General features: G+C 46.1%; 1 protein-coding gene across 4 annotated transcripts in view; it reads right to left on the reverse strand.

Annotated features, from left to right (window-relative positions):
• zfhx4 (zinc finger homeobox 4) overlaps nt 1-13,600 on the reverse strand; it is a 90,816-nt gene that overhangs the window by 36,270 nt on the left and 40,946 nt on the right. For all 4 annotated transcript variants that reach the window (XM_020041898.3, XM_020041900.2, XM_020041899.2 and 1 more), the window contains exon 6: nt 3,371-3,605. In XM_020041898.3, the coding sequence (XP_019897457.2) occupies nt 3,371-3,605 (235 nt within the window). The remainder of the gene's footprint in view (nt 1-3,370; nt 3,606-13,600) is intronic.

Here is a 13,600-nt window from a genome sequence, read left to right on the forward strand (position 1 = left end):
ACACATGCCCGTACATACACACACACACACACACGCAAACGCACACACACACACACAGGAGCATTTTAAGTGTTTGACCCTCTAAGTCAGCAGGGTCTTTTGTTTAAAAGGGCCACTCAAACAAAAGCAGCTTTCCCCCTCTGCTCTAACACCCAGCAACCAGGGGGGGGGGGGGGGGGTTGGGGGGAGCCACTACTCTTTGAAATAATTACCTCCATAAGATACCATCTCCTTTACCTTTTGTGAGGGACAGAGAAGAGGGGAAAACGGAAGACAGAAAGTGTGGAACGGATGGCGATGGAAGTTATAAAGTTGCTTTCTGCTTGGTCTGGTTCATGAGGTGATTTACTGCCTAACAAGAGTAGGACCGCACACGCGCGCACACACACCGTACACACACCGTACACACACACCACCTTATACTGACCACGACTCGCTCCAGTTTGTGTTAACACACTCATCAACATACAGTAGCGGAGCAGTGTTGAATGTATTTTTTCTTTACTGGACAGGAAGCTGGACATGGAAAGGTACAGGTGATGCAGGATGAGCCGTGGGCAGCAGAACACGCACCAGACCCAGACCAAGACCCTGACCCGGACCCAGCAGCTTAGACAGATTAGACAGCTGGTCACGTTGTCATTGCCTCGCCATCGTCCATTTGTTTCATCGTGAAACCAGGAAGACGGAGAACCACGAAACAAGTCAGTGTCGCGCGGTCTGCAGTTTCATCTGTATCTATTTGACTGTACCCACAGCATCTCTATTCTGTAACTTGGTTACACAAATGATAATCTAATCTGGGCTAACAACTTTTGGACCGGTTTCAAAGCGGCCCGACCGCTTGGATGAACTCTCTATGCAACGTTGTGGAGGAATTCATTGTCACTGTCTGGGATTGGAAATGGCATCCTCTATGAAAGCCATTTCCTTTGCTGCTCCTTCACGGAGCAGAAAGATTTATAGAAACAGACACACAAATAACACACACTCTTGCGCGCACAAACACGAGTTTGGAACGGGTGTTTTTGTTTTACACTTTTTTATGGGGAAACCATTAGGAGCTTGTGTGTTTGTGAAAAGCTGCGTTGGCTGGCTCTTAAGATTACACTGATTTACAAATGGGGGAACTCCACTACAAAACCACATTTAAACACATAAGCAGACACACACAGACACACACACATAGACTCACATACACACACACACACAGACACACACACACACACACAGAGAGGTCTGTGGTGTTTACCTACAGTAAATGGTGGCAACCAGGGAAAGACATGGAGAATAATCTCCACCTAGGGAAAACTAGCATTGGGAGATTTTCCCAGGGAAACACACACACACACACACATACACACACACACACACACACACACACACACATTTTCATGAATGCAATCTCCGGGAAAGTATTCGGGGAGAAAAACATTATTTTCTCTACTACAGCAACTCCACATTCTCCACCTACAAGCAGAATATCTTCCAGTAATTAGACAGTAAAATCAGCATCAAACTTATTTAACGAAATCCACTCCCATGTAAAGTCCTGGGCATTATCTAGCCTCTATTCCCAAATGGGCCCATAATTACCTGGAGGCGAGCCAGAGTTCTGCTTAAACAGAAAGCCACTCAGCACTTCGATACATCAGGTTCATGCAGACCAGCCCCCTTCTGGCAGAGACGGCACAACGCAACGTCAGAGCAGCGGCATGAACGAGCGTGGATACCGCGAACGGCCCAGAATGCATATTTGGCTTTCTTTCCCACGCTCTCCTGTATACAGTCAAACCTGCACCAAAAACGGGGTTCCGGTGCCCCGGTGAAGCAACACCACGGTTGACCGGGAAAGATACAGTCTGGGCAAAAGCGGGGAACGCCGGGAAGCGTGTCCCGGGCGGCGTCTTCACTTCGACCTGCTCTTCCTGAATTCAGTCCCGTGTGGAACGGCGAAACGTTTGTAAAAACGTGAAGACGGTTCATTTTACGTCTGACAGGCCCAAAACGTTCCGTCCACGGGTCGATATGTAAAACATCCTTGAGAGAGAAAGTGTGCGTCTGTGCGTGTGACATTTTTACTTTTCGAGGAGTGTGCAGGAGAACCAGGGTGTGCGTTGAAGTGCACAGTAATGATTTATCTAAGCCGGCTGGTCTCATGGACCTTAAACCTCAATGGAACACCTTTGATCCACTTCTAATTGAAACCAAATGTATAGACTCCCTCTCACTGTCTATCTGTGTCTCCCTCTCTCTCTCTCTGCCTTCCATTCTCCATACGGTCAAGGCTGTGTGTGTGTGTGTAGAAAGAGAGCAGCTTCAACATGTGGTTCTCAGCACTGGACCCATCTGGTTTGCGAGCCCATATATAAACAGGACACTTTGGGGAGCACAGATTAATGTCTAACACACACACACACACACACACACACACACATTGGCCCGCCCCCCCCCTCTCGACAGGTCAAGCAAAGCAAAAACAAGTTAACCACTCATTTCACTGTGCCACATTAGCATAGGAGTTATTATATAATGGACTATGACTGTCTTCTGGTTTAAATTACAGCTACCCCAACCCCACCCCCCCCCGACACACACACACACACACACACGCACGCACGCACATACACACACACACCGTAACCCCCAACTCAAAGAAAGCGATTAATCTTTTTTTTGTCTTTCAAAATGTTTTACAGTTCTGTTACACTTATTAGCTGCTGGCAGACCCTGTGCTTTTAAATGAAAGCCAAATTGCTTTGGTCATGAGAAAGGAAATGAAGGCTCACTCCAGGGAGAGGCGTGTGTGTGTGTGTGTGTGTGTGTGTGTGTGCGCGTGTATGCGTGTGTATGTGTGTGTGTGTGTGTGTATGTGTGTGTATGCGTGTGTATGTGTGTGTATGTGTGTGTATGCGTGCGTGTGTGATCCTCCCAAATGTAGAAGTTAGTAAGTCTGCCTGCTTGGGATGTCCCTGCACAGGGGACATCGGCATGTGTGTGTATGTGTGTGTGCGTGTGTGTGTGTGTGTGTGTGTGAGTCAGTGATACGAGCCCATAGCACCATAATGGGAACAGCATGCTCATTTTGGTGAGATTAGCTGGGTTGGACGGGCAGACTCAGGAGACGGTGGTCTGAGGAGGGAGAGAGGGCGAGGGGTTTTGGGAGAGATGGAGGGAGGTTTCGGCGCAGCGGTGATGGTGATGGTGGTGGTGGTGGTGGGGGGGGGGGGGGGGGTACAGTCCCCTTTTTTAAGACAGCTTACGCTGAAGCACAACGCACACGCGACACATCTCCCAAGCCACAATCCAAGAACGTCCAGGTGCCCCGCCCCGACCCACCACCATCCCCGTTAAGAAGAACCTGCCGTACCTTGCTGCTGAGGGCAGTCCTTGACGTAGTAGAGCTCGTGCAGACTCAGGCTGTCCTCGTCTCCGCCCAGGCCCTGCTGGTGGAGCTGCAGTTTCCTCAGGCCCTCGTTCTGCTGGTGGCGCGGGGAGCGCGCATGCTGCACCAGGTTCAGCCGGGCCTTGGTGGAGTAGTCGCACAGGGCGCAGTAGTAAACGCACTGCTCGCCGACACACCCGCCCTCCTGCTTCTGCAAGTGCTGCGGGTCAGAGGAAAGAGGCGCTCAGAATTCACAGCAGAAACGCGTCTCGTCTCCAGCGGGTGTCCCTGACGAAAGGTGCTCCACACGGGCAGCTTACCTGGCCGTACACTACACACAGCAACCTGGGCTGCTGTTATCTATGGCTAATTGGCCTACACCTGAAACGCAGCAAAGTAGGCAGTTATATCTACAGCTAATCGGCCTACACCTGAAACGCGGTGAAGTGGGCAGATATTATCTACAGCTAATCGGTCTACACCTGAAACACATTAACCTGGGACGCCTTTACCTAGTTGGACCAAAACATCGTAGCTCATGTTTGAAATGAAAAATCTAGGCAGGAGAAAAGAACAAAATGATCCTTCTCTACCTTCATCTGAGTGGACCACAAAACACATCCAGAGGAATTAAGGATGGCCGAAACCAACCGAGGAAGAACCGCAAAGACAACCACCAGAACACAGACAGCAGTCTGTTTGAAAAGGCGCCTCCAGAAGTTCGTTGAAACCAATTGATTATTTCTGAAGGACGACAAGTGTTAGGTGTGTCGCAGATTGAGCGGGTGTGCATGTGTTTACGTGGGCTCCCCGTTTGTCACACAAAGGACAAGAAAAAAAAAGAAACAAGAAACGCAAAACACAAAAAGTCCAAAGGGAGACTGTGGAGCTGTGGGTTTGTTTGTGCGAGAGACGCATCCAGCTCCAGTCATCTTAGTGAACAGCGGGGACGGCACATTCAGTGTGTAGCCATCAGTCGCCAGCTTTAATTCTGACCAACTTCTGTAGCTAACGGCGTTGCAGCCATCCGTGTAGCGCCCCCCCAACCCCAACCGACCTCCCCCAGCCCCCCTCAACACAGCCACATCTACACCCCTCCCCCATCCCCATGCCCCCAGGGAAGCCAAGCATATCAAGTGTGCCTCCATTGCCCCCGGTCTAATGAACAATGCCCAGAAACAAAAGGCCAGGCTGGAGGCTTTATTAACTGATCCTCTGCTGGAACACAAAACAGACCTCAGAGGGGGGGAGGGACAGAGGGAGAGAGATGGAGGGCAGGGGATCGACAAAGCTGCAGGTGTGTGTGTGTTTGTCTGAGTCAGAGAGAAAGAGGAAGACAAAGCAGACTACCAAGGATTAGCCACATAGCTAACATATATATCGCTTCTTCTTTTTCTCCCTCCCCTCTCTCTCTCCTCTGTCCAAAACTCTCTCTCTCTCTCTCTCTCGCTCTCTCTCTGTCTCTTTTTTTTTTCTTCAGAAAAAGTTTTTCTCACGAGGCAGTAGGATGTCTACAGCAGTCAGGGGCCCTTCCAGGGGTCTTAAGTTTTAATTAAGTTGGAGTTGTCAGAAGAAAGCACACACACAAACACACACACACACACACACACACACACACACACACAGAGTGCTGGCCAGCGCTCACGGTCATTAATTATAGCTATCTTTGTTTCTCGGTGAAAGAGAGGCCTCCCCTTCTGCTTGTATAGACAGAGAGCACAGCTACTAACACAGACACTAACCTCTCCCTTCTGCTTGTATAGACAGAGAGCACAGCTACTAACACAGACACTAACCTCTCCCTTCTGCTTGTATAGACAGAGAGCACAGCTACTAACACAGACACTAACCTCTCCCTTCTGCTTGTATAGACAGAGAGCACAGCTAATAACTTCTATCTGCCTGCAACCGAACTCACTGCACAACAAACACTGATTCTTCTACATGCCCAGAAAGAAAGACAAACACTGTTGCCTACCTTTCAATATCTCAGTAAAAGAAGAAAGCAGTGTGACCATCTTAGACTGGGGCATGTTGAAGACATCATGTTAATGTGTCTGTCCTGTGGTAGCGGGACATCGCTATTAACTAGGCCAGATAAACAAGCCATTTACCTTCAGGGCAGCACTCTTTTCAACAGACCCACTCACAATGTACTTGCTTAATTCAACCTCTTCAACTGCATGCGTTAGAATGTGTGTGTGTGTGTGTGTGTTTGTGGTTGTGTGTGTGCATGGACAAGGACTACATATAAAAGTACACTGGAAATTATAATTGTCATTCTCTGAGGCTCTGAGACGGGAGATAAATCGAGTTCCCTTGTTGAGCCAAGACCTTCAGTTAGACATTAGTCATAACAATATACCTTTATCCTTCGTCTGGCTTGGATACGAATCATAACAAAACATCCATTCTCTTTGCCTCTCGTGAAAAGGATTCAACTCAGACTTGAGTACTTAGTGGGCTTCCATATTGAAAAGAGACAAACCCCACTCCTCTTTTATACTTTTAGAAATATTAATTAAAATTTCCATCAGTAAATTCCTGTGCGTTTGTTTAAGGCCATAACTAAAATAATGTCTTTTTTTTTCTTTCCCTTTTAATAGACATCTCTGGTTTAAAGCCAGACTGACATAAAGACAGGCAAACAGACTGGAGAGACAGAGAGAAGAAAACCTCTATACTATACGCAGACAGTGAGCATGGTCTCACTATTGAAAAAGGCTGCCTAAGGCTGGCTAACAAGAGAAGACTACCCACAAATTCAGATGGAAACCGAGCTGCACTTCCTAACCTGCCATGTATGACCACATTAGAGAGAGATGAAGAGAAAGAGGGAGAGAGAAAGAGAGGGAGAGGGTTGATGATTTTAGATTTATATAGAGGACTTCTAGTGGTGCTGGCCTTGGAATGGCTACACACACACGGACCACCTCTTAAATCTCAGAGTTCTCATAATAGCCTTGACGTATAACTTATTTTATTTGCATTTGAATAGTCAAGCGCTATTTCAGCGATCAGCAAACTCCCACCCTGGGTGTATGCGTTTCCTCATCAGGTGCGTGTGTGTGTGTGAGTGTGTGTGTGCATTTCCTTGTCAGATGTGTGTGTGTGTGTGTGCGTGCATTTCCTTGTCAGGGGTGTGTGTGTGTTCATTTTGTTGGCAAACAACCAACAGGCTTAGAACTGCAGAGCTCACGAAGGACAAAATCAGATCCGACTAACGACAGGTCCCTGGGTACCCCTCAAGATGCTAGTGCAGAATCTCTCTATTTTCTGCGGGGGGGGGGGCTGTTTAGGGCAGAGAGAAGAGGGGACTCCCATCATCTGACACTGGGCCCCCCCACCTCCCCCTTCATACAGGGCAAAGCGAAATGTGTACCAGTCAACGACCCCCCCCCCCCCACCCCCCCCACCCCCCCACCCCTCGCCCTTTTTCTCCAAGAGAGGGTTGAGTGTATTTGGGTGTGTGTTCCTTCACAGACAGAAATAGTGTTTTTATTTATGCAGACTTGGATGTTTACAAAACACCTTTCACCCTCCTCCCTCTCTTTCTCCCTCCCTCCCTCACCCTCCTCTCCTCCATCTTTCATTTCTATTTATGATGTATCCGTTTTCCTCTGTGACAAAACAGCTCCACAGAATATTGAAGACAGGAGACAGTTTTTACATATTTTTCTCTTTTGCCATCTCTCGCACTCTTCCTTGTTTCTAATGAAACTTATTTGGCAATAGAACTCTTTCTGATTCAGATTCTTGGTGAAATTGGGGGAAAAAAGGGAAAGGGGAGAAAACTCAGTTTTTAACTTAAACCAGAACACAAATAGGTACACTGAGTCAACAGGATGTCACCCTGTTATTAACCACTAATGAACACGTAGCTAAAATTACCCTTGAGTAACCTGATGCATTAACGTTAATTATGTGTGTGTGTATGGATAATGTGAATATGTTTCTCTATATAAATGGGGACAGAAATATCACCAAACTGGTGTTATACCAGGATTTCCTTTCCCTGTTTTGAAAAAGGCTAGTTTTTAGTTAGCGTGTTAGGCTAGTTTTTGGTTTGCGTGTTAGGCTAGTTTTTGGCTTGCGTGTTAGGCTAGTTTTTGGTTTGTATATTAGGTATAGCGTTACAGTTCTGATTGGGGTTAGGGTTAGAAAAAAGTTTTTCAAGGAATAAAAAGAAACATTTATTTTAGTGTTACGAACAGAATGTAGTCTTTGCCTGGGGGGAGAAGTCTCTTTTTGCCACTAGGGGGCACTAATACAGAAAGTGATTGGCCAGGTCACATTTTTGGTTCACATTACAGTTAAATCCTAATGTGATGTAGATTCACCAGTATACAGTACCAGTCAAAAGTTCAAGTGAATGGGTAAGTGTGACCAAACCTTTACTGTTACTCTGAATAGACTAGCACAATAAATATGTTGGAAGAATATTTTCTTGTATGTGTACATCCATCCAATGTTTTTTTTTACATTTTAGAATCAACTTTCTTTGCCTTTATCTGACAGAAAGCCAAGAGTTGTCGCACATTTGACATATAATGTTCGCTATAAAATATTTCAACAGATTGAATTTGCCCACATTGAAGGCTTGGACGTAATGTCAATTTTATGTAAATAATAGAAATCACCAAGTTAAGATAAACACGTGTCAGGGACTGAGCTTTTTAAACAGGGTCAGTAGAAATAGCTCAGCAAAAACAAGCCATACAAACATCTTCATACATTTATGCAACTCACAGCCACCCTGTGTGTGTTTCAGTAAAAGCAAACAACATTTTCCCGGTTTATCAAGAAGACTCTACGTTCCAGAGAGGTGGTCGTTCCGTTTCTCAAGCCCGCTGACAGTTGTCCACACACAGATACTATTCTCTCTCCATGAACACTCCAGACGGAGGGCCTGAAACCAGATCCAATGTCACTTGCCTGATCTGCACTAGCTTGATAGGCGGCCTTGTCTTCCTCTATCCATCAACAACAAGGTTATTTTTCGTGCCCCTTTCAGAACATCTGTGTGTGAGCCAGGAGTTTTTAAATTTAGGATCAAGTGTTTTGCTGGATTTTCTGAAGGCCCGTTCCTCGCATCGACTTGGCAGACTCAACAAAAAAAGCAACAACAACAGTGTTCTTTTCTGTTTTTAAACTAATCCCATAGGAGCTCGCCATGTCTCTGCTCTTTCCATGCAAGCTACTAAAGATTGTTGCCATGACATGCAGTTACTGCTTCTGGTTGCCAAAGAGCTGCAGTTAGTAGCTGGTGGCTCTCTCTTCTTTGGTCCTAAAATCCTTAGTGTGATTCGTTATAACCGCTGTTCAGGGGCAATTGTAAGTTAGTTCTTTCTGTGCCCGTTTATCTTTGTTCCAAGCAAGCCGCTGTCTTCTGACATTACAGTACATACAATTTTAAATAATACCGTATGGGGCTTTGGGTTTCTCCAAACGAACACTGCTGGTTCTGTGTGCGCTACATTCGTAACTTGCACCTACTGAGTTTTTATTTTTGATTTGCTTATCATTTACTACGATAACCTTGGTCTTTCAGGTGTATGTCCATCATTGTGTGTGTGTGTGTAGACCTGCTGTAATACACCGTAACCCCTCCCCCCAGAGCCCAACCAGCTTCCGGTGTAACTCTATAGTCCCGGCAGCCCCCCAGGGACTGCAAAAAAAAAAAAAACATCCCGCTACAACAAAAGCATGTTTTGTTCCTTGAAAGTATTTTAAACACATACCAGTTCTCCTTGGAGGCCTGCCAAATGTGGGATTCCATCAGTGCCTCCCTCCCTAACACATGTTAGCAGTAACCACCGTTAGCCCCCAGCAGTAGATATAACGCCCTATCGCTGCTGTTAGGACCACTGGCAACCTGGCTCAAACATTCCTGCGGGAGAGAGGTATGCCAACTCTACACACACGTGCGCTCGCACGCACACGAGCTAACACACGAGAGCACACACACACAAGCACACACACACACGAGAGCACACACACACAAGCACACACACAAGCACACACACACACAAACACGAGAGCACACACACCTAAGCGCACACACACAAAAGCACACACACACACACACACAAGCTCACACACACACACAAAAGCACACACACACACAAGCACACACACACACACAAGCTCACACACACACACACACGCACAGGTATTCAAAGACACCCTCATTTTCTATCTTTCAAACTCTCTCTTTCTCTCCAGCCCCGGCTTTCACAAATCTAAAGGAATGTATCCAAGAGCGCTAAATTGCTTCTCCTATTTATTCTTCCCTCTCCCCATCGCATGTGATTATATGCTGTGGTTTTCCAGCCAGTCCGTTCCAGTCCGATCCGGGGCCAGGGCAGGGCTCTGGTGCTCGGCTTAACGCAGGTCATGTAATAATAATAATCATCTTGCAAATGGCCGCCAAGCCAAACAAATGAATTAGCACAATGACTCTTTGACTGGCTGGCCCTTTGGTCGGGCAACTCCTCTCCCTGCCGAGGCTTGCCGGGAGTGTTCTGGGAGCCGGGGTGAATACAGCGACCGCGCCCAGGCTGGGCGTGTCCACGGGCGAATGTCCCCGTAGCGCGGCTGCTCACGTCAAACGGCCCGGGTGTCTTCGCAGACCTGTTATTTCCCCCTAAGCCCCGGCTGCTGAGCTCATGGTGACCATCTCCGGACCAGTCGCCGAGGCCGACAACACGCCAGCACCTCAGCCTCACCCTCCCCCTGAACCCCTCTGTTCGGGTGGTACTCCGCGGCCAACCCCCCCACCCCACCCCCACGCTGCTCTCAACCTCGTACAGCCAGCGTGCACACGCACATGCGCACATGCACATCTTTTAGGGGAGACGTAAACGCGTCTGACACTCCGGGACAGAGGTCAATCTGAGGTTTATGGCTTTCTGACCCTACGCCCCTCCCAACCAGAAAACATGACTTCACACTCAAGCAAGCTAGCTGACATATTGAAAACAGGCAGGCTACAGAGTGACAAAGAATGAAAATGAGTAATTCAATGGATTTTAAGTGTATTTTCAGCTAATTCAGCTAATACAACACAGTCAGCAGCACTGAATTTGCCTGGTGATGTGGCACCTATTTAGTCGGATCATCACATACAGAGGATGTAAAAAGTCTACACATGCCTGTTAAAATGCCAGGTTCTTCCAGGTGATGTAAAAGAATGAGACAAAGATAAATCATGTCAGAACATTTTTCACTTTTAATGTGACCTATAATGTGAACTATTCAATTGAAAAAAACCTGAAATCTTTGAGGGGGAAAAATGAAAAATAAAAACCTTACAACAACCTAGTTGCCAATCACATTAAAACTCATGTTAAATAGAAGTCATTACACACCTGCCATCACTTTAAAGTGACACTGATCACAGTTCTCACAGTTTTCTTAGTTGCATCTCAGAGCAAAAGCCATGGTCTGCAGAGAGCTTCCAAAGCATCAGAGCATCAATGACAGGAGTAGGATACTTTTTTTTTTTCCAAAGCATTAGATATACCATGGAACACAGTGAAGACAGTCATCATCAAGTTGAGAAAATTACCAAGAACTGTATGTCCCTCCAAAATTGATGAAAAGATTAGAAGAAAACTGGTCAGGGAGTCTTCCAAGAGGCCAACAGCAACATTAAAGGAACTGCAGGAAATGTTGGCAAGTACTGGCTGTGTGCTACATGTGACAACAATCTCCTGTATTCTTCATATGAATGGGCTATGGGGTGGGGTGGCAAGACGGAAGCCTTTTCTTACAAAGAAAAACCTCCAAGCCCGGCTGAAGTTTGCAAACACAAACATGAAGTCCAAAAGCACGTGGGAAAATGTATTAAAACCGAGGTTGAACTTTTTGGCCATCATTCCAAAAGGTATGTTTGCCACAAAAACAAGACTGCACATCACCCAAAGAACACCATACCCACAGTGAAGCATGGTGGTGGCAGCATCATGCTTTGGAGCTGTTTTTCTTCAGCTGGAGCCGAGGCCTTAGTCAGGGTGGAGGAACAATTCCATATACCAGGCAATTGTGGCACAAAACCTTCAGGTTTCCATTAGAAAGATGAAGATGAAGAGAAAGTTCACATTTTAGCACGACAATGACCCAAAGCATACATCCAAATTCACAAAAGCATGGCTTCACCAGAAGAAGATTAACCTTTTGGAATGGTCCAGCCAGAGCCCAGAACTGAATCCAATTGGACATCTGTGGGGTGATCTGAAGAAGGCTGTGCACAGGAGAAGTCCTCACAATCTGACAGATTTGGAGCGCTTTTGCAAAGAAGAGTGGGCAAATATTACCACGTCAAGATGTGCCATGTTAATAGACTCCTACCCAAAAAGACTGAGTGCTGTAATAAAATCAAAAGGTGCTTCAATAAAGTATTAGTTTAAGGGTGTGCACACGTATGCAACCAGGTTATTGTGAGGTTATTGTTTTTTATTTTTCCCCCTCAAAGATTTCAGTTTGTTTTTAAATTGAATTGTTCACGTTATAGGTCACAGTAAAGGTGGAAAAAGTTCTGACATGATATATCTTTGTCTCGTTCTTTTACATCACAAGAACCTGGCATTTTAACAGGGGTGTATAGACTTTTTATATCCATGGTATGTATATATATATATATATATATATATATATATATATATATATATATATATATATATATATATATATCCTAGAGATTAACCATATTTCGATTATATTAATCTCAGTTTGTTTAAACATAAACTGAAGATATTTTATTTGCATATTTCCCTCAACCTTTTAGCTTAATCCCTGAGTTGAACCAGAGAGACAGCAGAGCACAAACACATATACACACACACAAACACACACACACACACACACACACACACACACAGACACACACTAGTGAAGATTCTCGTCAGCAGAGCAAACTCCCCTTGTCTTTGTAATGGAGTTGTATTTACATTAAGGAGTTTTAGACTGAGGCACTCCAACACTTAGTTCCCATTAGACTTCCTGGCCTGCCCATTAGGCCTGGGAGCTCTGGTTGTCTTCACTACCAGGTGACAAAGTCCAGAAGCCGAGGGAAGGGGCTCTACTGGAACAGTATCCCAGAGACTGCTGATGCAAGCATACATCGTGTCTGAGGAAAGATTCTCTGAACGTGTCATTTTCCAGAAGTCTTTGTGTTCCATGTCTAACTCTGTGAAGGATGAACACAGGGAGAAGAGTGTTCACATGTCTAACTCTGTGAGGGCAGAACACAGGGAGAAGAGTGTTCACATGTCTCACTCTGTGAGGGCAGAACACAGGGAGAAGAGTGTTCACATGTCTAACTCTGTGAGGGCAGAACACAGGGAGATGAGTGTTCACTTGGATAACTAATGGCACATTCCTAGGGTGGCTGTAAAGGACATTGGTGAATTAGCGGGAAAACAAAAGGAGCTTATTGGGTTAGCGTAAAACAAAAGGTGCTGTGGACAAGACAGCGGTCTGTGGAGATGGAGCAGGGATGACACAGAGGCTGGATCACGGCGCGGGGAATCCTCAGGAGACCAACAACTCCATGACCGAACTGAAGAGCCACTCAAAATGTCAGAGCAGCTTCTTTATGCAGCTAGGAGCTCAGCTGTACTGAAATGTAAATGTAATGTACTCACACACACTTAAACACATTTTCTTTCACCCACACACACACGCACGCACAATGCTGTACCCTCTCACCACACACAGACACAAAATGCCCCCACCCAACTCTGTCTGATAGCTACGCTTTGCATGCACTCCTTTAAAACCCTCTTCTTTCATCCTAACTTCTTCCGTCCTTCCCCTCCACACCACTCAACAGTAATACTCCCCTATTTGCATCCTATTAACTACAGGGAAGTGTGTGTGTGTGTGTGTGTGTGTCAAGAGATAATTTTGTTGGTGTACATTCTCTGCTGACACTATAAGAGCAGCTTGATTTGCATCTTTCAACTGACACCCCCACCACCATCTCTCTTTAGGATTGAACACGTGATGCTCCCCTTCACAGGCAGGGCCAATTAATGCTATTGTGTGGAAGAATCCCTCTCTCAATCTCTGCATATGCAGACTGACACAGGCTAACAGACTGACTGACACAGGCTAACAGACTGACTGACACAGGCTAACAGACTGACTGACACAGGGTAACAGACTGACCAACGCAGGCTAACAGGATGACAGACACCGGCTAACAGACTT

The sequence above is a fragment of the Esox lucius genome, chromosome 21 (assembly GCF_011004845.1).
Source record: "Esox lucius isolate fEsoLuc1 chromosome 21, fEsoLuc1.pri, whole genome shotgun sequence".
NCBI classification, from domain to species: domain Eukaryota; kingdom Metazoa; phylum Chordata; class Actinopteri; order Esociformes; family Esocidae; genus Esox; species Esox lucius.